General features: G+C 45.3%; 1 protein-coding gene across 1 annotated transcript in view; it reads left to right on the top strand.

Annotated features, from left to right (window-relative positions):
* The window catches only part of LOC126199567 (paired box protein Pax-6), a 370,240-nt gene that overhangs the window by 186,373 nt on the left and 163,306 nt on the right, over positions 1-20,561 (top strand). The window contains exon 4 of the mRNA XM_049936489.1: positions 19,146-19,365. Within this exon, the coding sequence (XP_049792446.1) occupies positions 19,146-19,365 (220 nt within the window). The remainder of the gene's footprint in view (positions 1-19,145; positions 19,366-20,561) is intronic.

The following is a 20,561-nucleotide window of genomic DNA, read 5'->3' as shown; positions in this document are numbered from 1 at the left end:
AGCCGGGGGCGTGATGGCTAATCCCCACGGGCGTCCCATGTGTTATGGTAATGCGGCTCATTTCATTACGTGATACGATTTCACGCAATACTTTGTTTTGCTTATTGCCGGCCATTCTTGTTACAATACGGCTTTAACGAATACCTTCCGCCTGATTAAACCTTTTTCCGGGAATCGGGAGGATAACTGTAATCCATTTCACTGATTAAAAAAGAGGGACAGAGTGCGCGAGACGCGGACGGCTCGCCGCGCTGCGGGACATCTTTTGTCGGCGAATCAGCGGCCTGTTTACCGCGCCCGTCTTCCCAGGGGACGGTCCTATTGTGCAGCAGAAGTCGCCGATCGGCATTATAAATTTGCGGCTGCGCGCGTAATTCAATCCCTTCACCCAATCTGCACTGATAGAGCTGTGCGGTCCCGTCCGACACCCTTACGACCGTCGCCCTTGTAACCGTCCACTGCTTCCCTTCTTCTTCTCCTTTTTCTTCTTATTATTATTTGCGTCGAAATCCTGTAGGATCACGCAAAGCATTCTGCCTCATTTCAGCATTCTTTCTTATCTTCCACGATTCTCTCACTTTTTCTTCTCGATGGAGTCTAACGTCAGTCAACTTCAGTCCACTTTGTCCATGGTCTTTTTGGGACTTCATTCTCTGACCTAACATTACACTTGTGTATCTTGTCTCTTATATACGTTTCTGCGTCCAAATTCTATTTGTGCTTTTTCTAGGTCAAGTTCGATTTGTGTGGTCTACGGTACTTTTGACTTGATCCCTTGCATGTGAGAATTGTCTTGTTGGTGATACGCTCCTGATGGGCTAGTAAGAACTTAACCTTCTTTTTTTTGACATCTGTTGCTAGGTTTGACATCGTCTCTGTGGTTTTCATTCAGTGTAATCTGTATCTCTCTGCTGGAAGCTTTGTACCGAGAATTTTTCTCATGCTTTTTCGTTCTTCCTTCGGTATGCTTTTTATGTTGCTTTTCGTGAGGAGTATTAGTGTCTCACCTGCATACAGTATTTCAGGCTTGGTTAGTGTGTTGTAGTCTTTGATATTTGTTTGAATGGACATGCATTCCTTATTATATATGTCTTCTGTTTTGCCGTAATCTGTCCTCATTTTTTGTTGTCGAGTCTTCTATGCAGTCTTCTCTCCATCTGTAGCTTCGAGGATTTCACGTAGAAATTTGAAATTTGTACCTCTGTTTATCTTGCCATATTTTATGTCAAATTTTTTATCTTTAATTTTGAGCAAACGAATTCAGACTTCTGGAAAGAGATTGGTTGGCTAAATTTTTCTGTACTTTCTTTTAATATTTGTGTTTTTTTGGTTGCTGTTGCTTCGTTATCCGAGAGAACGGCCAGGTCGTCTGCGAAAGCCAGGTTTGAGATTTCTATCTTGTTACGGAATCGTCTTGGTCGTGTTGGTTTCCAGTATCCTTGGATTTTCAGTTCCTTATCCCATTCCCTCATTACTTTGTCCAGGATTAGGTTGAACAAGAGAATAATCCATCGCCTGCCGTATTCCAGTTCTGATCATGAAGGGATCATAGATCTCACCCATGAATTTAACTTTCGATATTGTGCCAGCCAACGGTTGTTTGATTAGTAGTTGTGTTTTTAGCTCGAGTCCCTGTTCTTCTAAGATCTTGAACAAGAATTGCCAATCAACAGGATCGTATGCTTTCTTCAAATCTATAACAGAGCATTATTATTATAAATATTACATTATTTTTCCAGCGTGTTGTGACATGAACCTGAACAAAAGCGGCATTGCAGCAAATATTATGGCGTAGTGCACAAAGAAAATTCTTTCTTTTTTAAGAAACAATATTTGTTTTAATTTTAAGCAAAAGTATTTGATGTTCTGTTGTAGTGACCTTCAGTCCGAAGATCGTTTCATACAACTCAGGCCTCAAGACGTGTCCTAATTGATCTTTCATTTAGTCAAGTTGTGTCATATACTGTAGGCTATAATAGGCGATCAAAGAGTTTTTATTTGAGGGCGTTGCTGCAACGTGTATGCAACCCAGCGCGACTCCATGAGTGTGTTATTCATTTATTCAACCTCATCTCTTAGGGTCATCAAGCCCTCTCTTACATCAAACCAGGGTTTCACACAGTGCCTTCTTTATATCGTAGTTACCTAAGATACAACAACGGTCATATGACAATTAGTATGAAAATTATTTGAGTGTCTACAGTAACAATGTGAGTAATATTGACCATGAATTAATCAAGTTAATACGAGCAGTACTTGTTCTATTGCTGCTGCTGCCACTAATACTCGTAATAGTAATATTAATAATAATAATGACAGTCATAACGACAGTAAAAACAATAATAATAGTGGCAAATATAAAAAAAATTCATAGGTGTACAAAATAGATATTTTCTGATCTAACGAGTTTCGGGGAAATGAAATTTAAGGAGACTGCATCAGTTAAGAATATTGGGAAATAAGAAAGATCTATCTGGAAATAAGGATGTACAAGGGTAACGAATGCTACAGGAACAATAGTAACCATTATTGTTACTTTAGTAGATTTGTCATTAACTGTCTTCTGAAGATGGAGATGCTATTTAGTTCTTTAACACAATGCGGGAGTTATTGCAGAGTCGGATTCCTGCTGCTGAGAAAGACTTCGGGGAAGTGGCTGAACATTGGAGAGAGACAGAAAAGATTTTGCACCGATGGGAAACGGTGTTTCTGAAGTGTTGTTCAGACAAGAGCGTTAGGGTCGAGGAGAGATATTGCGGACACTGTACGTTGATAAGACAGAGGACAGAGGCTACGGAAATCTCAGCATGGATAGCTGTGCATCGGATGGTGAAATATGCTCAGAAAGTCGAACATTACAGATATAACCAACACAAGTATTCATAAACAGTTTCAGCGCCGCACGCTTTCCAAAAAAGTCATTGCAGAATAACATCGCTCAAAACAATAAATGGAAATGGAAGTGTTTGTACAAAGTTTCTTTTTCAGATAAAAGGAAAGAGCTTTTTATGTTTTTGTGTATAAGCACCGACATGTAGGCAAACATTTTGACCGCCCCTTATATTCACCACCTCCCCACTAGTTTTTAGACCTACCCACCGAATTCTCAGCATTCTCCTGTACCACAACATTTCAAAAAACTTCTACACTCGTTTAGGCTGAACTGATTATCGTCCAAGTTTCACTTCCGTACAAGGCTACACTCCATACAGACACCCTCAGAAAAGGCTTTCCAACAATGAAATTTATAGTCGACGTTATCAGTTTACTCTGTTTCAGAAATACTTTTCTTGCTATTGCCAGCGGATACTACATCCTCACAATTCCATCACTTACCTTCCTGTCCAAATAACAACCCATACGCTACTTTCAGTTTTTTTTTTATTTCCTAATCTTACACTCATAGCATAGTGTGATTTAGTTCGACTACGTTCCATTTCCTGTGCTTTACGTCTGTTGATGACGTTCATTTTATAACCAGTTTTTAAGACTTTATCTATTCCGTTCAACTGCTCTCCCAAATTCTTTACCGTCTCTGACAGAATTACAATGTCATCAGCAAACTTTAGAGTATTAATTTAATCTCCCTGAACTTAAATACACTTTCCATATTACTCCTTGGTTTGCATTACAGTTTGTTCAATGTCTAGACTGAATAAAATTGAGGATATGCCACAGTTACTGCTTCTCTTTCATGTGTTAGAGTTACGCACGTGACATAAGGTAATTGCGTAGACAGCTAGTTGCAGCTGGATAGATGAGCGCCTTCTCACGTTGAAGGAAGGAAATAAATTCTCTCGATAGATGTGTGCTTTTTCAATGAATGTGTCAAATTAAATGAAGCTGGGACGAATTGTACGTTTTACTTCGGTATCATTAACCACTGAAATGAACAAAATTTTAACACTTCTCACTACACTTCATTCCTTAAATTGCAATGAAAAGTAAGTGTAAGGTTAACATTAATCAAGACACATTTCATGTGTTTGTGTAGCTGTCTACGGATATTCGCTGTTTCATGAGGACACTAACGAGTTCGTAAACTGTTGAAGCGATCGGCTTGCTTTAATGAACTTACTTTTTTACGAAAAGAAACAATATAGTTTTCTCAATCACCACAGTGCAGTAAAGCATTAGACGTTGCAACGAAATGTACAGCGTAGTTAAAAGAGGTTATAAAATGAACAGAAATAAAATGAAAACAACGATAATGTGTGTGTTTATCCAAATTTAACCAGGTGATGCTGACGGAATTAGATTAGGAAACGAGACATTAAAACTAGTGGACCAGTTTTGTTGTTTCCGCAGAAAAATAACTGCAGTGGCAGAAGATAATACAGAATCCAGAGCGGTAACAGCAAGCAAAACTTTACTGAAAACGAGAAATATGATAATCTCTAGCACATTTTAATAGTTACTGGTCGTACCTGAAACAATTTGTCAGGAGTGAAGCTTTATATAGAAGAGAATCGTGGACAATAAGGAGAGAATAAATGGACTTAAAATGTGGTGTTACGGAAGAATACCTAGGTTAACGTGAATACATCAAATACGTAATGAAGAAGGCTTAGATATAATCGTGGAGAAAAGAAAGTTGTATGTGCTGTCTGTAAAATGCTGAATAGGTTGCTAAGGTAAAAGTCATTGACTGGAAGCTATCTGACTTTATTATGTATTCCAATATTACGCGTTTCGGACATTGCCATCTACAGATATCCTGGAGCGTCGAGTTGCACATGATACAGAAGTTAAATGCTGTACCAGTAACGATCACAAGAAGACTTAGTGTCGCAGCTAAGCTAAAGAAAGTTGTGGCAGAGCTAGACTAAAATAAGGGGTATGTTAATAGGATGAATCTTGTGACCTCAAGGAATAATTGTATTACGTGTTTTCTTTTTAATACTTTGCTGTGCCTTTCGAGCATGTTCGGCACATCATCAAGCGTTTTTATTAAAAAATGGTTCAAATGGCTCTAAGCACTATGGGACTTAACATCTGAGGTCAGGCCCCTAGACTTAGAACTACTTAAACAAACCTAACTAACCTAAGGACATCACACACATACATGCCCGAGGCAGGATTCGAACCTGCGACCGTAGCAGCAGCGCGGTTCCGGACTGAAGCGCCTAGAACCGCTCGGCCACAGAAGCCGGGAAGCGTTTTTATTGAATGAGTAGGAAACCAAATTTACTGGAAGAATCTATCCATGCCACAAAGTCACCCAGTGCTGAGTAAAACTTGCTTGAAACTCGTTGCATTGTATTGAATTATCAAATAAATTATGTGACTGGTAGCGGAATAAAACACGTAATCTAGTCATAAGAGGCAAGATACATAACAGCCACTATAGCCATAGTTAAGGAACAGTTAATTTGATAAAGGAGAGGGGGAAGGGTTTTAAGTTGTCAAGCCTTGATATCCCTCTATAACCTATGGTGATGTAGGCTGCAGTTAGTATGCAGAGATGAAGAGACTTGCACAGGATCGTCTAGCGTGGAGAGCTGCATCGAATCAGTCTTCGTACAGCCGAGCACACTAATAAAAAGAAGATTTTGATGAGATAACGACCATGTTTAGTATGTAGTTCGGTAGCACATCGTCGAATACCGTAATGTACCGAGCTGTGGGTACCAAATGGCTGATGATATGCTGATGGTGGAGGAGGACGTGATAGCTACTTAGGCTTCCATTACCACTGAATTCATGGTGCTGCCACATCTCGCTAACGTACCAATCAGTACGGCTGCAGCTCATCGGAAGGGATCGTGGAAGGCGCGAGCGATGAGAATGCGTCAGCTGTCGGCGCGGGGTGGTCTTGGCAGCACTGTAAGGGGAATCCCCGCGCGGAGGCTGGCGCGCCGTGCTGACGGCGGCGTTGCGTTGCGTTACGTTGCGTGGCGCGGTGTGGCGTGGCGAGCGGACAAGCAAATCCGTGCCGGCGCTGGCTGTGCCGGCGATGCATATTCAGCGGGCGCGCCGCCGTCCCCGCCTCCAATTAGGCTGAAAGTCGGCGGCCGCAGCCACAATGCGCCCTCTGCCTGCCGCCGCCCGCCGTATGTCGTATGCCTACGCCCTCGACAGTCACGAATTAGCTGATTGGCTGTCCGACGACTCTTCTCTGACAGCTCGCCGCTGGCGTCCGCGCCTAATCTCGTCCGATACGTTCCACATTTACGTAGTACCCGAACTTAGCGTTTATCATTCGTAACAAAGGAGGTAAATGAAATGATCATATATGGCATTACTGGCCGGACCTGGTCCCAGTCCTTCTATTTGACGACAATTCGGCGACTTGGGCGTCGATGAAAATCTGAAATGATTAGAGCGAAGAAAAATCTTAGACTCGGAGGGGAATCGAACCCGGGACCCTACAACTTAGAGGCAGCGACGCTAACCTCTTTTTCTTTTTTTTTTCCCCTCCTGCCTCCCCTTCAGTCCTTCCTTGTGCCAGCCAATATTTTGCTGGAAACGTAAACTAAAAGATAAAATTCTAGTATTTAAACGAAAAAATATTTTTATGAAGGTGGTTTCTGATACCATCTTCATATACTCTACTGGCTATTAAAATTGCTACACCCGAAAATGACGTGCTACAGACGCGAAATTTAACCGACAGGAAGAAGATGCTCTGATACGCAAATGATTAGCTTTTCAGAGCATTCACACATGGTTGGCGCCGGTGCCGACACCTGCAACGTGCTGACATGAGGAAAGTTTCCAACCAAATTCTCATACACAAACAGCAGTTGACCGGCGTTGCCTGGTGAAACGTTGTTGTGATGCCTCGTGTAAGGAGGAGAAATGCGCACCATCACGTTTCCGACTTTGATAAAGGTCGGATTGTAGCCTATCGCGATTGCGGTTTATCGTATCGCGACATTGCTGCACGCTTAGCTCGAGATCCAATGACTCTTAGCAGACTATGGAATCGGTGGGTTCAGGAGGGTAATACGGAACACCGTGCTGGACTAGCAGTCCAGATGACCGGCATCTTATCCGCATGGCTGTAACGGATCGTGCAGCCACGTCTCGATCCCTGAGTCAACAGATGGGGACGTTCGCAAGACAACAACCATCTGCACGAACAGTTCGACGACGTTTCCAGCAGCATGGACTATCAGCTCGGAGACCGTGGCTACTGTTACCCTTGACGCTGCATCACAGACAGGAGCGCCTCCGATGGTGTACTCAGCGACGAACCTGGGTGCACGAATGGCAAAACGTCATTTTTTGGGAAGAATCCAGGTTCTGTTTACAGCATCATGATGGTCGCAACCGTGTTTGGCGACATCGCGGTGAACGCACTTTGGAAGCGTGTATTCGTCATCACCATAATGGCGTATCACCCAGCGTGCTATTGGTTACACGTCTCGGTCACGTCTTGTTCGCATTGACGGTACTTTGAACAGTGGACGTTACGTTTCTGATGTGGTACGACCCGTGGCTCTATCCTTCATTCGATCCCTGAGAAATCCTACATTTCAGCAGGATAATGCACGACCGCATGTTGCAGGTGCTGTACGGGTCTTTATGGATACAGAAAATGTTCGACTGCTGCCCTGGCTAGCACATTCTCCAGATTTCTCACCAATTGAAAACGTCTGGTCAATGGTGGCCGAGCAACTGGATCGTCACAATACGCCAGTCACTACTCTTGATGAACTGTGGTACCGTGTTGAAGCTGCATGGGCAGCTGTACTTGTACACGCCATCCAAGCTCTGTTTGACTAAATGCCCAGGCGTATCAAGGCCGTTATTACGGCCAGAGATGGTTGTTCTGGGTACTTATTTCTCAGGATCTATGCACCGAAATTGCGTGAAAATGTAATCACATGTCAGTTCTAGTATAATATATTTGTCCAATGAATACCCGTTTATCATCTGCATTTCTTCTTGGTGTAGCAATTTTAATAGCCAGCAGTTATATATATAAGGCTCATCGGCCATTTGACCATCTTCTTCTGTGCGATTGCCCGAACTATTACGGGAATCAGCAAAAAGTCGCGAGTAATGAGTATAATGGGCAAGGGCACTATGAATATAAGTTGGGAATGTGGGTTCAATTGTTCAGATCAGTGTGAAATCTTATGGGACTGAACTGCTAAGGTCATCAGTCCCTAAGCTTACACACTACTTAACCTAAACTGTCCTAAGGACAAACACACACACCCGTGCCTGAGGGAGGACTCGAACCTCCGCCGGGACCAGCCGCACAGTCCACGAATGCCGCGCCCTAGGGGAATGTGGGTCTCACGGGAGGCGTGCCAGAGATAAGTCCCTCCAGTCCCACTATCCTCTGTGTCATCGGTTTCTCAGATGGATCGTGCTGTACAGATGGGGCAGTGAACAGCGTTTTGTCTTAGCATGCAGGAGGTATACGGTTCGATCTTGCGTTTGGGCGCATTTTAATGCCGGCACGGTTGCTCAGCGTGTTCGGTCAGAGAGCTGGTTGGCCTGTGTAATAAAATACTGAGTAAAAGAATCAACAACGGACTTGGACGGATGTGTGACGTACGCAACGACCAAAACACAGGGTTCGAGCCCCGGTTGGGGCACACATTTTCAACTGTTCACTTTAATTTACACTCCTGGAAATTGAAATAAGAACACCGTGAATTGATTGTCCCAGGAAGGGGAAACTTTATTGACACATTCCTGGGGTCAGATACATCACATGATCACACTGACAGAACCACAGGCACATAGACACAGGCAACAGAGCATGCACAATGTCGGCACTAGTACAGTGTATATCCACCTTTCGCAGCAATGCAGGCTGCTATTCTCCCATGGAGACGATCGTAGAGATGCTGGATGTAGTCCTGTGGAACGGCTTGCCATGCCATTTCCACCTGGCGCCTCAGTTGGACCAGCGTTCGTGCTGGACGTGCAGACCGCGTGAGACGACGCTTCATCCAGTCCCAAACATGCTCAATGGGGGACAGATCCGGAGATCTTGCTGGCCAGGGTAGTTGACTTACACCTTCTAGAGCACGTTGGGTGGCACGGGGTACATGCGGACGTGCATTGTCCTGTTGGAACAGCAAGTTCCCTTGCCGGTCTAGGAATGGTAGAACGATGGGTTCGATGACGGTTTGGATGTACCGTGCACTATTCAGCGGCCCCTCGACGATCACCAGTGGTGTACGGCCAGTGTAGGAGATCGCTTCCCACACCATGATGCCGGGTGTTGGCCCTGTGTGCCTCGGTCGTATGCAGTCCTGATGGTGGCGCTCACCTGCACGGCGCCAAACACGCATACGACCATCATTGGCACCAAGGCAGAAGCGACTCTCATCGCTGAAGACGACACGTCTCCATTCGTCCCTCCATTCACGCCTGTCGCGACACCACTGGAGGCGGGCTGCACGATGTTGGGGCGTGAGCGGAAGACGGCCTAACGGTGTGCGGGACCGTAGCCCAGCTTCATGGAGACGGTTGCGAATGGTCCTCGCCGATACCCCAGGAGCAACAGTGTCCCTAATTTGCTGGGAAGTGGCGGTGCGGTCCCCTACGGCACTGCGTAGGATCCTACGGTCTTGGCGTGCATCCGTGCGTCGCTGCGGTCCGGTCCCAGGTCGACGGGCACGTACACCTTCCGCCGACCACTGGCGACAACATCGATGTACTGTGGAGACCTCACGCCCCACGTGTTGAGGAATTCGGCGGTACGTCCACCCGGCCTCCCGCATGCCCACTATACGCCCTCGCTCAAAGTCCGTCAACTGCACATACGGTTCACGTCCACGCTGTCGCGGCATGCTACCAGTGTTAAAGACTGCGATGGAGCTCCGTATGCCACGGCAAACTGGCTGACACTGACGGCGGCGGTGCACAAATGCTGCGCAGCTAGCGCCATTCGACGGCCAACACCGCGGTTCCTGGTGTGTCCGCTGTGCCGTGCGTGTGATCATTGCTTGTACAGCCCTCTCGCAGTGTCCGGAGCAAGTATGGTGGGTCTGACACACCGGTGTCAATGTGTTCTTTTTTCCATTTCCAGGAGTGTATATCAACGCCTGTATGCAGCTAGGGGTATTAATCTCATTGAAACAATATTGTTTCCCTAGCAAAGGACCAAATATTTTACTTGAACCTTCTCCATCGACAAAACTGACCGAGTGAGTTGCGATAAACCTTCTGGAAGTAATTAAAATGGACTGTCCAGTAAAAGAGGAAGCTGCAGAATTATTGGAAGACAAATTGAAGTCAAGTTCATGAACATAAAGTTAGGTCTTCCGCAGGTGTATGTAAGCCGATTCCGTGGTCGTGTTACGAACTTTGAGGGATGATAGAGAAGGGTAAGTATATAAGCCTGACGTAAGGTACCCTGGTCTGCAAATGTCTAAGTCGAAAGTTATCAGCGAAAATCGTTCTGATGCAGCTGACAGTCCAACACATCTACCGATACTGTTGTTGCTATAGCTGTACGGTTGGCATCTTTCAGAGGTGACAGTATGGACCGCCGGCCGGTGTGGCCGTGCGGCTCTAGGCGCTTCAGTCTGGAGCCGCGTGACCGCTACGGTCGCAGGTTCGAATCCTGCCTCGGGCATGGATGTGTGTGATGTCCTTAGGTTGGTTAGGTTTAAGTAGTTCTAAGTTCTAGGGGACTGATGACCACAGATGTTAAGTCCCATAGTGCTCAGGGCCATTTTTGATAGTATGGACCAAAAAACGACTTGTTGATCTCCGATACTGTGAAACTCTTCTATTCTGCTGCAAGGTCATTGGTTTCCATATTTTTGGAGGAGACAGTGTGGACCAAAACAATAAAAAATGTCCAGTAAAAATGGGCTCTAAAATGCACATCTTAAGAGTTGTGAGCACTTGCTCATCTTTGCTATTGTGAAACACTCCTACTGAACTAGTGCTCACAGCTTTTCAGGAATGCATTTTGAAGCCATAATTACTACTTTTTTCTTCTCTTGGCGCATACTACGTCCTCCCAAACTATTGAAACGAAGGAGCTTGCAATAGAAGAGGTCCACTGTCAGAGGTATCAGAACGATTTTCGCTTATAACTTTCGACTCAGACGATTGCGGACCAGGGTACGTTACGTCAAGTTGATACATTTACCCTTATCCATCACCCCTGAAAGTTTGTAACGTCATCGCGGAATCGCCCTGTATGTGGTATAACCAAATGAAATTGAATAGATAAAGGTAATCCACTCGCAAGCAGAGTGAATGTCTCGCCAGTCTGTTATTTTCTTCAACATTGCCTCCGCATGATTGTTTTTAAACTCTTAAAAAATTTAAAGAAATAAAAAAATTGTAGAATTACTGCTGTTAACATCTGTTTCCATGGATTATAAATTCAAAACCTTGTTTTTGTCGATCACTTTTAGGAGAATCGTTGTTCTTCAGATATCGACTACAATACGAGTGTGAATACTCGGTTCAGTAATGCCATGTCAGGACTCGTTTCGCTTGATCTAGGTGTCCCCATTTACGATAAGTGCAATCTTTAAGAAATTTTGAAAGTGAGTCTTGCAACTGGGATGGTTCTGCAGCTTTCCATGCTTTCCAGTAGTACAGAATATAAAGCTCTGTAGGGTGGGTAATGTGTGGACTATGACGAAGTGAACAAAATGTCCCATTAGCCAAGTTTAGCTATACTACTTTGCACTTAGGTGAAGTTTCCACGCGTGATAGCCTTAGGTCACGAGGTGTGAGCACGAACCGAGGTGTGTCATGTACATACCGCGCACCAGTTATTTTTTCTAGCCGCGCGGGATTAGCCGAGTGGTCTCAGGCGCTGCAGTCAAAGACTGTGCGGCTGGTCCCGGCAGGGGTTCGAGTCCTCCCTCGGGCATGAGTGTGTGTGTTTGTCCTTAGGATAATTTAGGTTAAGCAGTGTGTAAGCTTAGGGACTGACGACCTTAGCAGTTAAGTCCCGTACGATTTCACACACATCTGAACAACACATTTTTCTAGTCGAGAGTTCTTTAAAGGAGAGATATACCCACTGCCAGTCCGGCAAAAGATTCAACTTCTTAGAAACTATCTACGACCACATTAGTGCCCAATTAGGAACCTTACCGTATATGGACGGAACTTCCCGTACTGGTATTTTTTTGGCCCTGCTTGAACCATTCAAATGAAAAGAGGTTACCTGCTGACTTCCAGAAATGCCGCAGTGTTTTTGGCTGGCATCGAACGTGGGTGCCTGTTTTTTGAGGGCGGCTGTCTTTCAGTTCAACCACCCGCCGCGCCTCTCACGGAACGTGTCAATCTGTCACTAGCTGCTCTCCGTTGGGTCTTGAGGACATTTCCCAGGCTCACGGAGCGGCTGAAAAATCGATAGACAAGGCACGCGAGGGCATACTGCTCTGTTAAGCATTCGAGGACACGGATAGAGACGGATACCTGCGCATCCCAGCTGGCAGTTTTGCTACAGACGGCTACTGGCAGCTGCGGGTGCCTGAATAGCGGCAGCAGCCTCGAGTAGCGGCAGAGGATCCGCCATATGGGAGCCGCTACAATGCGGGGCTGCAATTACCTCTGGGCGGGCGGCGGTCGAGCCGAGGGCCAACAGGGATCCGGCGCGGCTAGCAGGCCGGCGCTGTTTACCGCGGCCTGCCCCCACACAGATAAGCATCGCCATCAACCGAGGGGCAGAGGACACCGACTGTCGGGACATCGCAGCTCCTTTCACGCTGCCCACGGTTGTCGCTAGTCCTCACGACAACAGTAGACGATCCGGAGTCCCCGAAGCCGTCGGCGTGGACACCCGCTTTAACGCGGCGCCGGTCAAAACTTGACATACATAGAATTCCGGAGGCTGAACACAGGTATATTGCCGTGGTTCTGCTTCCCACATCTGCTCACAAGGTCATCCTCAAATGGAGGCCTGTTCACACTACATGGAAGACCAACACAGTGGTCACCTCAAGTATACGATACCGAACGGTAAAATAAGGTTATGAGATACTATGACAAAAAAAAAAAAATCGGATTATACACTGATGGAAAGAAAAGATCGCAACACCAAGAAGGAGTAAGTTGATACGTGTGTTTCTACATCTGGAACATGATATCTATTGAAATTACGCACTAGTCGCTTAAGAGTGGCGCCAATACTGCCACTATGAGGATGCAAATCAGATTTGCTTTAAATACACCCTGTAACCCTAGTTACCTTTCAGACTGGACGTGGTGAATTGATGTAAGACTGCCTTTAAGGTACAAATGGCTCTGAGCACTATGGGACTCAACTTCTGACGTCATCACTCCCCTAGAACTTAGAACTACTTAAACCTAACTAACCAACGGACATCACACACATCCATGCCCGAGGCAGGGTTCGAACCTGCGACTGTAGCGATCGCGCGGTTCCAGACTGTAGCGCCTAGAACCGCTGGGCCACCCCGGCCGGCCTGCCTTTAACGGGGGACGTTGATAAAATTGACCAAAAATGTCAATTTTCGATTTATTGTTTGTTAGAAGAACAAATGGACAATAAGTTCCCAAAGTTTCAATGTTGAAATTGCATCCGAAGTGCCTGAAAATTAATTAAATGTGTGACGCTGCCTCCCTGTCACGCCAACGTTTTGAAGCAGCACCTCAATACCAGCCCAGTGAACGATTATGTGTATTACTTTTAGCCAAACGTGTCCGGGATACATCTAGAAGGCCGTGATACATACTCTTTGGTTTTATGGATCATCTTTGACCCCGTCTTGAATCCAAATGAATCTCTAAAGTCACTCATATGGAAACGATGCCCTAAAAACACATTTGCTTCTGCTACAATTGTCAGAATTGCAACTTATGATGCAGTTATTGTATTTAATGATGGGAACGTCGGGAGGATGAAGGTATTAGAACGTATGGGCTTCAAGAGAGGACATTTTACACGAGACATCCTGAGAAAAATAGATTTACAGCGCGTCTCTGCAGCTGAAAAGTCAGTTGAAGCCCTGGTAAAGGAAAGAAGACAGACAACAAGAAACCAGAAGAGAATCCTTGAAGGGAAAGAGGACCCAGAGTACAAATGTGGTGCCTTCTGAAGAAGTGACATACGGAAAAAAGTTAGGTTGAACTTTAAATTGCGCTTCCTGAAAAGTTTGTTTTTTAAAGTTTATGTACCTTTTCCTCAGATTCTATGAATGCTACAGTTATGAAATTTTGTACACATATTTGTGTAAACCTAATAAACGTTTTCTCAAGAGCAAATTTTGAAATTCTGATTGCAAGCTGAGATATGGGCCAAAATGCTTGGAAGTTTGCATGAATTTAAAGTTGTACTTGTGGAGTTGTAATTAAAAAATTATGAAATTCTCCTATTCGACCTATTCCAAAAACCTCATGAGAGAAGCTTACAACATAAAAAGAGGTGAAACAGAGAAATTTTTCTGGAAATCTCTTGAATACTTTCTGAGAAAAAGGAACATAGATTATTTATTGAAAATAAAACTTCAAATTTCATTCAAAAAATGTTGAATATATATAATCAAAGGATTTTATATGTAAATGTGTTACTTTCATGAAAAGCGTGGTACAAAATTTCATTGCCATATCTCCAAAACTGTGGATTTGTTGCGTTTTTTAAATAGTGTGTGTTTTTCATCAACGTTCCCCCTTCAGGTGACAACAAAGAAGCCATTATCAACACCTCACTGAGTTTGAACGAGGGCATGTGATAGGGCTACGAGAAGCTGGATGCTCCTTCTGCGACATTACTAGGTGACTTGGCAGGAATGTAGCCACTGTATCCGATTGCTAGCAGCGATGCGTCACGTGAGTGTACGGTCGCAAGGAGACCGGACTCTGGCCGGCCATGTGGTACTACCGAGAGTAAAGACCATCGTGTTCGGTGTATGGCTCTGGCGCATCGGACTGCATCTGCAGCAGCAATTTGAGCAGCCGTTGGCACCATAGTGACATAACGAACTGTTACAAATCGGTTACAGCAAGAACTGCTCCGAGCAAGACGCACTGTAGTGTCGAGTCCATTGACCCCAAACCACTGCCCTTTGCGGCTTCAGTAGTGTTAAGCGAGAGCTGGGGGTAGGATGGAGATCTGTCGTGTTTATGATGAAAGATGGTTCAGCGTCGGTGCCAGTGATGGCCATGTGTTGCTTAGAAGGAGGATAGGTGAGGACCTGCAACCAGTCTGTCTTCATGCTAGACACGCTGAACTTACACCTGGAGCTATGGTCTGGGGTGCAATTTCGTACGACAGCAGGAACACTCTCGTGGTTATCCCACGCACCTTGATTGCAAATTTGCACGTCAGTCTGTTGATTCGACCAGCTTGGTTGAGGGTGGGGGTGTTTTCCAACAGGATAACGCTCGCCGGCGTCCTGGTGTTGTAACGCAATATGCTCTTCAGAGTGTCGTGGCCTGCTCGATCACCAGATCTGTCTCAAATCGAGCACATATGGGAGATTATCGGACAACTCCAGTGTCATCCACAAACAGCATTAACCGTCCCTGTACTGACTCATCAAGTGCAACATGCGTGCTCCATTCCACAGACTGTGGGAGGTAACATCAACGAGATGAGAGGGTACAGGTATGTCACAAGGACGACGACTTGCGGAAGTCTGTGTTTCGCCGTGAGTCGTTCTGGGATAGACGAATAGGTTAAGGCGCCGCTCGCGTAAAGCGTGAAATAGGGATCAAGTAAATTTTCATTGTTGTCTTTTCATTACACAGCTGGAGGTGGTTCATATTCTAAGATTACATTTCATGAAGTAATACGCTGTCCTAGTCTTCCTGGAAAGTGCTCTCTCGAAATTTCAATTCTAAGCCTCTCCGTGGCGGACAACGCCTCTCTTGAGACATCTGCCACCGGAGTTTGTTGAGCACTTCTGTAACGCTCTCTCGCCGACTAAACGATCCCGCGACGAAACGCACCGCTTTTCGTTGGATCTCCTCTGTCTCTTCTATCAGTGCTACCAGTTAAGGATTCCAAATAGATGAGCAATATTCATGAATCGGTGGAACAATTTGTTTGTAAACCTCTTCCTTCATGGAAAAGTTATATTTTCTTCATATTTTTCCCGTGATTCTCAGTTTCGCATCCACTTCTCCTACTTTTTGCTTTATGTGGTCATTCCACTTAATCATTAAGTCTGCAGCGGAGTGTGCACTGATTGAAACTTTCTGGCAGACAGTGTGTCGGACTGGGACTCAAAAAACTGCAACCTTTACTTTTGCGGGTAATGCTTGTACCGATTGAGCTAGTCACGAATCACAGACCCTTCCCCACAGCTCTATGTCCGGTAGTACCTCTCTCCTACTATGTGAGTCGTGTCTGCATAGATCAGTTTGGAAAGAACTTGCTCACAAAAGAAAAGCATCCGCGATTCCTGGTCTGTCATACATTTTCAATCTACAAGGAAGTTTTATCAATTCTGAATTTTTGGGAGGGACATTAATTTAGATCTTCCAGGCTTGGTTCACGGATACCGATATACCTAATACAGGGTTTTTCATTTATCTGATGACCGCATACAAGACGAAGTAGATGGTGGACAGCGAGCACTCTGTTACACGGTCAATTAGATGCCGTGTCGCCCGCCTACTACCACAGTGTTAAATTTGAAATATATTTCAAATAAATTTTGTACTCACCCATGTCACGCAAGAAAGTACTCGTACTGGAAGTGCCTGCCATTGTTTTCCATGCATTTCTTTCATCTACTCAAGAAAGTATTGACAACACGATGTGATTCTCTTTCGGAGATTGAATTAATTGACTCGTAGGTATTACCCTTGAGTTCCTATAACGTGTGCGGATTTGTTATGTACACTTTGGCCTTAAAAATAGAGATCCCCACAAACAGAAATCTCTTGGGGTTAAAATGGGACTTCAAGCAGGCCGACATTCAAAATGGTTCAAATGGCTCTGAGCACTATGCGACTCAACTGCTGAGGTCATTAGTCCCCTAGAACTTAGAACTAGTTAAACCTAACTAACCTAAGGACATCACACACATCCATGCCCGAGGCAGGATTCGAACCTGCGACCGTAGCAGTCTCGCGGTTCCAGACTGCAGCGCCAGAACCGCGCGGCCACTTCGGCCGGCTCAGGCCGACATTGTAGCTGACGACTCTGTCATGGAACACATCGTGAACTGCATGCAAAGAAACATTGATTGTATGAGGCCTTACCGAACCCTGTTGAAAAAACGAGAAGCTTCAATGTCTTTCACATAATTTACTAAAAAACGGTTGCAAAGTGTTTTTCACGTATCTTTCACTGTTAACTGTGAGACTTAAAAAAAATTGTACTACTATTCTGTCACCACTAAGTGCACGCTACACTTCTATATTCTGATCGTGAAGGGAGTCCTCATGTAGCCGATTAGGTGTATCGATCCTGAGCCGTGGTAAAAATTGCTGTTTTGAAGAGCGCGCCGCAGCGCGTTGTGTGAAGCAGTCGCCCTCCTTTTCTGGCGGTGGCGCCGCTGTGGCAATCGCAGCTTTTAGGAATAAAATTCCCATTTGTTAAAAGCAATTTCATTTTGATTTCATCAGTTACTCCCTGGCAACTGCTTCCACGCTCACATAGTGTGATTAAATGTGTTAATGTTCTTGATGAATCGCTAGTAAATTAAGTAAATTCTTAAGAAAAGGTATAGTCCCACACTATGGAGTCGCCAATCAATTCTTAAGAAAAGGTTTTGAAAGTAAATTCACGGTTCAGACCCTGAAATGTTGTCAGTTTTGCGAATCAGCATACCCGTGTAAATCGAACCAAGCCTCGTCTGAAAACAGAATGAGGTAAGGATCCATTCCACTGCTACACGCCGGCCGCGGTGGCCGTGCGGTTCTGGCGCTGCAGTCCGGAACCGCGGGACTGCTACGGTCGCAGGTTCGAATCCTGCCTTGGGCATGGGTGTGTGTGATGTCCTTAGGTTAGTTAGGTTTAAGTAGTTATAAGTTATAGGGGACTTATGACCTAAGATGTTGAGTCCCATAGTGCTCAGAGCCATTTGAACCATTTTGAAATGCTACACACTTATTTCAAAATCCATTTGCAAAACCTAAACCTTTGTGCAGGATCACCAGGTTTAAATCCTTGCACTATTGTCACTCTATAGGACCTTAGCAGCTCTTTGTGCAGAGGAGGAAGAAATTAGTGTTAGCAGTGAAAGACTTAAGAGACCGCCGGCCGGAGTGGCCGAGCGGTTAAAGGCACTACAGTCTGGAACCGCACGACCGCTACGGTCGCAGGTTCGAATCCTGCCTCGGGCATGGATGTGTGTGATGTCCTTAGGTTAGTTAGGTTTAAGTAGTTCTAAGTTCTAGGGGACTTATGACCACAACAGTTGAGTCCCATAGTGCTCAGAGCCATTTGGACTTAAGAGACATTTTAGGGGAATTTTCGGGGCAGTCAGCAATGTCTTTGAGATGAGTTTTAAATTTCGTTACTAATTTGTGAATTACATCACGACTCGGAACTCGAACACCCGGAAACTACTGTTGAAACAGCTCCGGACGATACGCGCGGACTCTGTACACACATACGAATCATAAATAAACACTCATTTTCGCCGCGCGGGATTAGCCGAGGGGTCTTGGGCGCTGCAGTCATGGACTGTGCGGCTGGTCCCGGCGGAGGTTCGAGTCCTCCCTTGGGCATGGGTGTGTGTGTATGTCCTTAGGATAATTTAGGTTAAGTAGTGTGTAAGCTTAGGGACTGATGACCTAAGCAGTTAAGTCCCATAGGATTTCACACACATTTTGAACATTTTGAAACACTCATTTTGGAATGGAATAATTCGGTCTTGCCATTGTTAGTTCGCAAACTTCACTGTCACAAATTTGATGTTTGTTTCACTGTTCGAATGACACTGGACGAAAAGGAGCCTCGTTCGGAATTAACAGGGAGACGCGGGTCGCATTTGACCAATCTGCGCCGCTCTGGTGACGAACAAACACAACCCCACGCGTGCGCTCATCAGATAAACGGAAAACCCTGTAGATTGATAATGATTGTCTGTGATAAAACCTGCGCAGTCACATTACTTCTTTCAGGACGACAATGCCGCATCAGCAGCTGCCTCTTAAGATTCGGCGTCTTCTCTTTTCTTTTTGTGCTGCAATACTCTGCAAGCCGGCCTAGCAGCTGGTCCCAGCCAAGCCTTGCTCGTGGAGTCGCCTAGTGCAACGGACTGTGTGTGTGGGTGCAGGTGTCGTCCATCAACCGCGTGCTGCGCAACCTGGCGGCGCAGAAGGAGCAGCAGGTGACGGCGCAGAGCGAGTCTGTGTACGACAAGCTGCGCATGTTCAACGGCCAGGCGGCCGGTTGGGCATGGTACCCGGGGGCGCCGCCTACGCCGCACCTAGGCTTGGCGCCCGCGGCGGGCATGCTGCCCGGACAGGCGGCGCGCGATGACCTCCACAAGAGGGGTGAGTACCCAGCTCTCAGTACCTAGTATCCAGTACTCAGTATCCAATATGCATTACTTAGTGCGCAGTACCTGTTACCTAGTACCCAGTACCTACTACCTAGAATCTTGTACATGGTATTCTGTACCCAGTACCAAGTATCTCGTACCCTGTACCTCTATAGAGACTTCAACACCCATTCAGCTGACGAGGAGAACACGGCAAATGCTATCACCCGATTTCCCAGGTACTTCGCGCGTTGGAAGAGGAATAAGCAACTCGTGTCTCGGTTTATCCATAGATGCTGAAAAAATTCGACGGTCAAAATTTTCGGCGAATTTTCGAGGCACTTCATGTGCCTTTTACCTCAGTGGTTAGCGCCGCGGCTTCTTAATTTTGCGCCCCATGTTCGAACAGATTGCTATCTATTTATTACTATTATTATAACGATTGTTCCCCTTTATGAGAGCGTTTGAACTTGAATTCCGTTCTTCTGTCCATTATTTACCAGGCTGGCGCGATGTTCTTTCCCCAATCTTCACACTTGTGATTTTATTCCGGCACTCAGTGCGGTCTTCGAGATTTTTTTATGTTGATCTCTCGCAGATCCCTCTGGACTTCTTTCAGCCTTTCTGTGCCGCATTTACGCTTTGTTACAATATTGAAAATTTTTCATGCTGTTCTGGAGTCTTCCATCCTGTAGCTAGGTGTATAAAATTCGGCTCGGCGTTTTCTGATTTCGTCTGTTACTGTATTGGGCTTTATATAGAGCTCTCTTCATCCAAATGCCGTTTTTGTTGATTGCCCCGTAAATCTTCCTGAGAATTTTTCTTTCTTGCTTTTCTATTTACCTAATTTTTGAGTGACCGTCAGTCACCATTGTTTCAGCTGTGTAGTTTGCTTCGGGAAGAATCACTGTTCTATAGTGCCTTAATTTTGCGTCTGTCGAAATGCAGGTCCTCTGGTATTTGCTCCGTCATCCATATGTCTGATATTATGTAATGTAGTTTCTGCATAAGTATAGGATCATTTGGTTTCCAGAATTCAACAATGATCCCATCTTCTCCTGGTGCTTTGTTATTTTTCAACTGTTTCACTATCTCTATAATTTCCTCGAGAGCCGGGGCATGTGAGTCTGGGTGTGTGAATACTGGAGAAGACAAGCTTTTCTTGGGGCGGTTCGCAGTTGAGCAGGGATCTGAAATATTGGGCTAAGA

The sequence above is a fragment of the Schistocerca nitens genome, chromosome 8 (assembly GCF_023898315.1).
Source record: "Schistocerca nitens isolate TAMUIC-IGC-003100 chromosome 8, iqSchNite1.1, whole genome shotgun sequence".
Taxonomy (NCBI): Eukaryota; Metazoa; Arthropoda; class Insecta; order Orthoptera; family Acrididae; genus Schistocerca; species Schistocerca nitens.
This window is presented reverse-complemented; position numbering and strand designations above follow the sequence as displayed.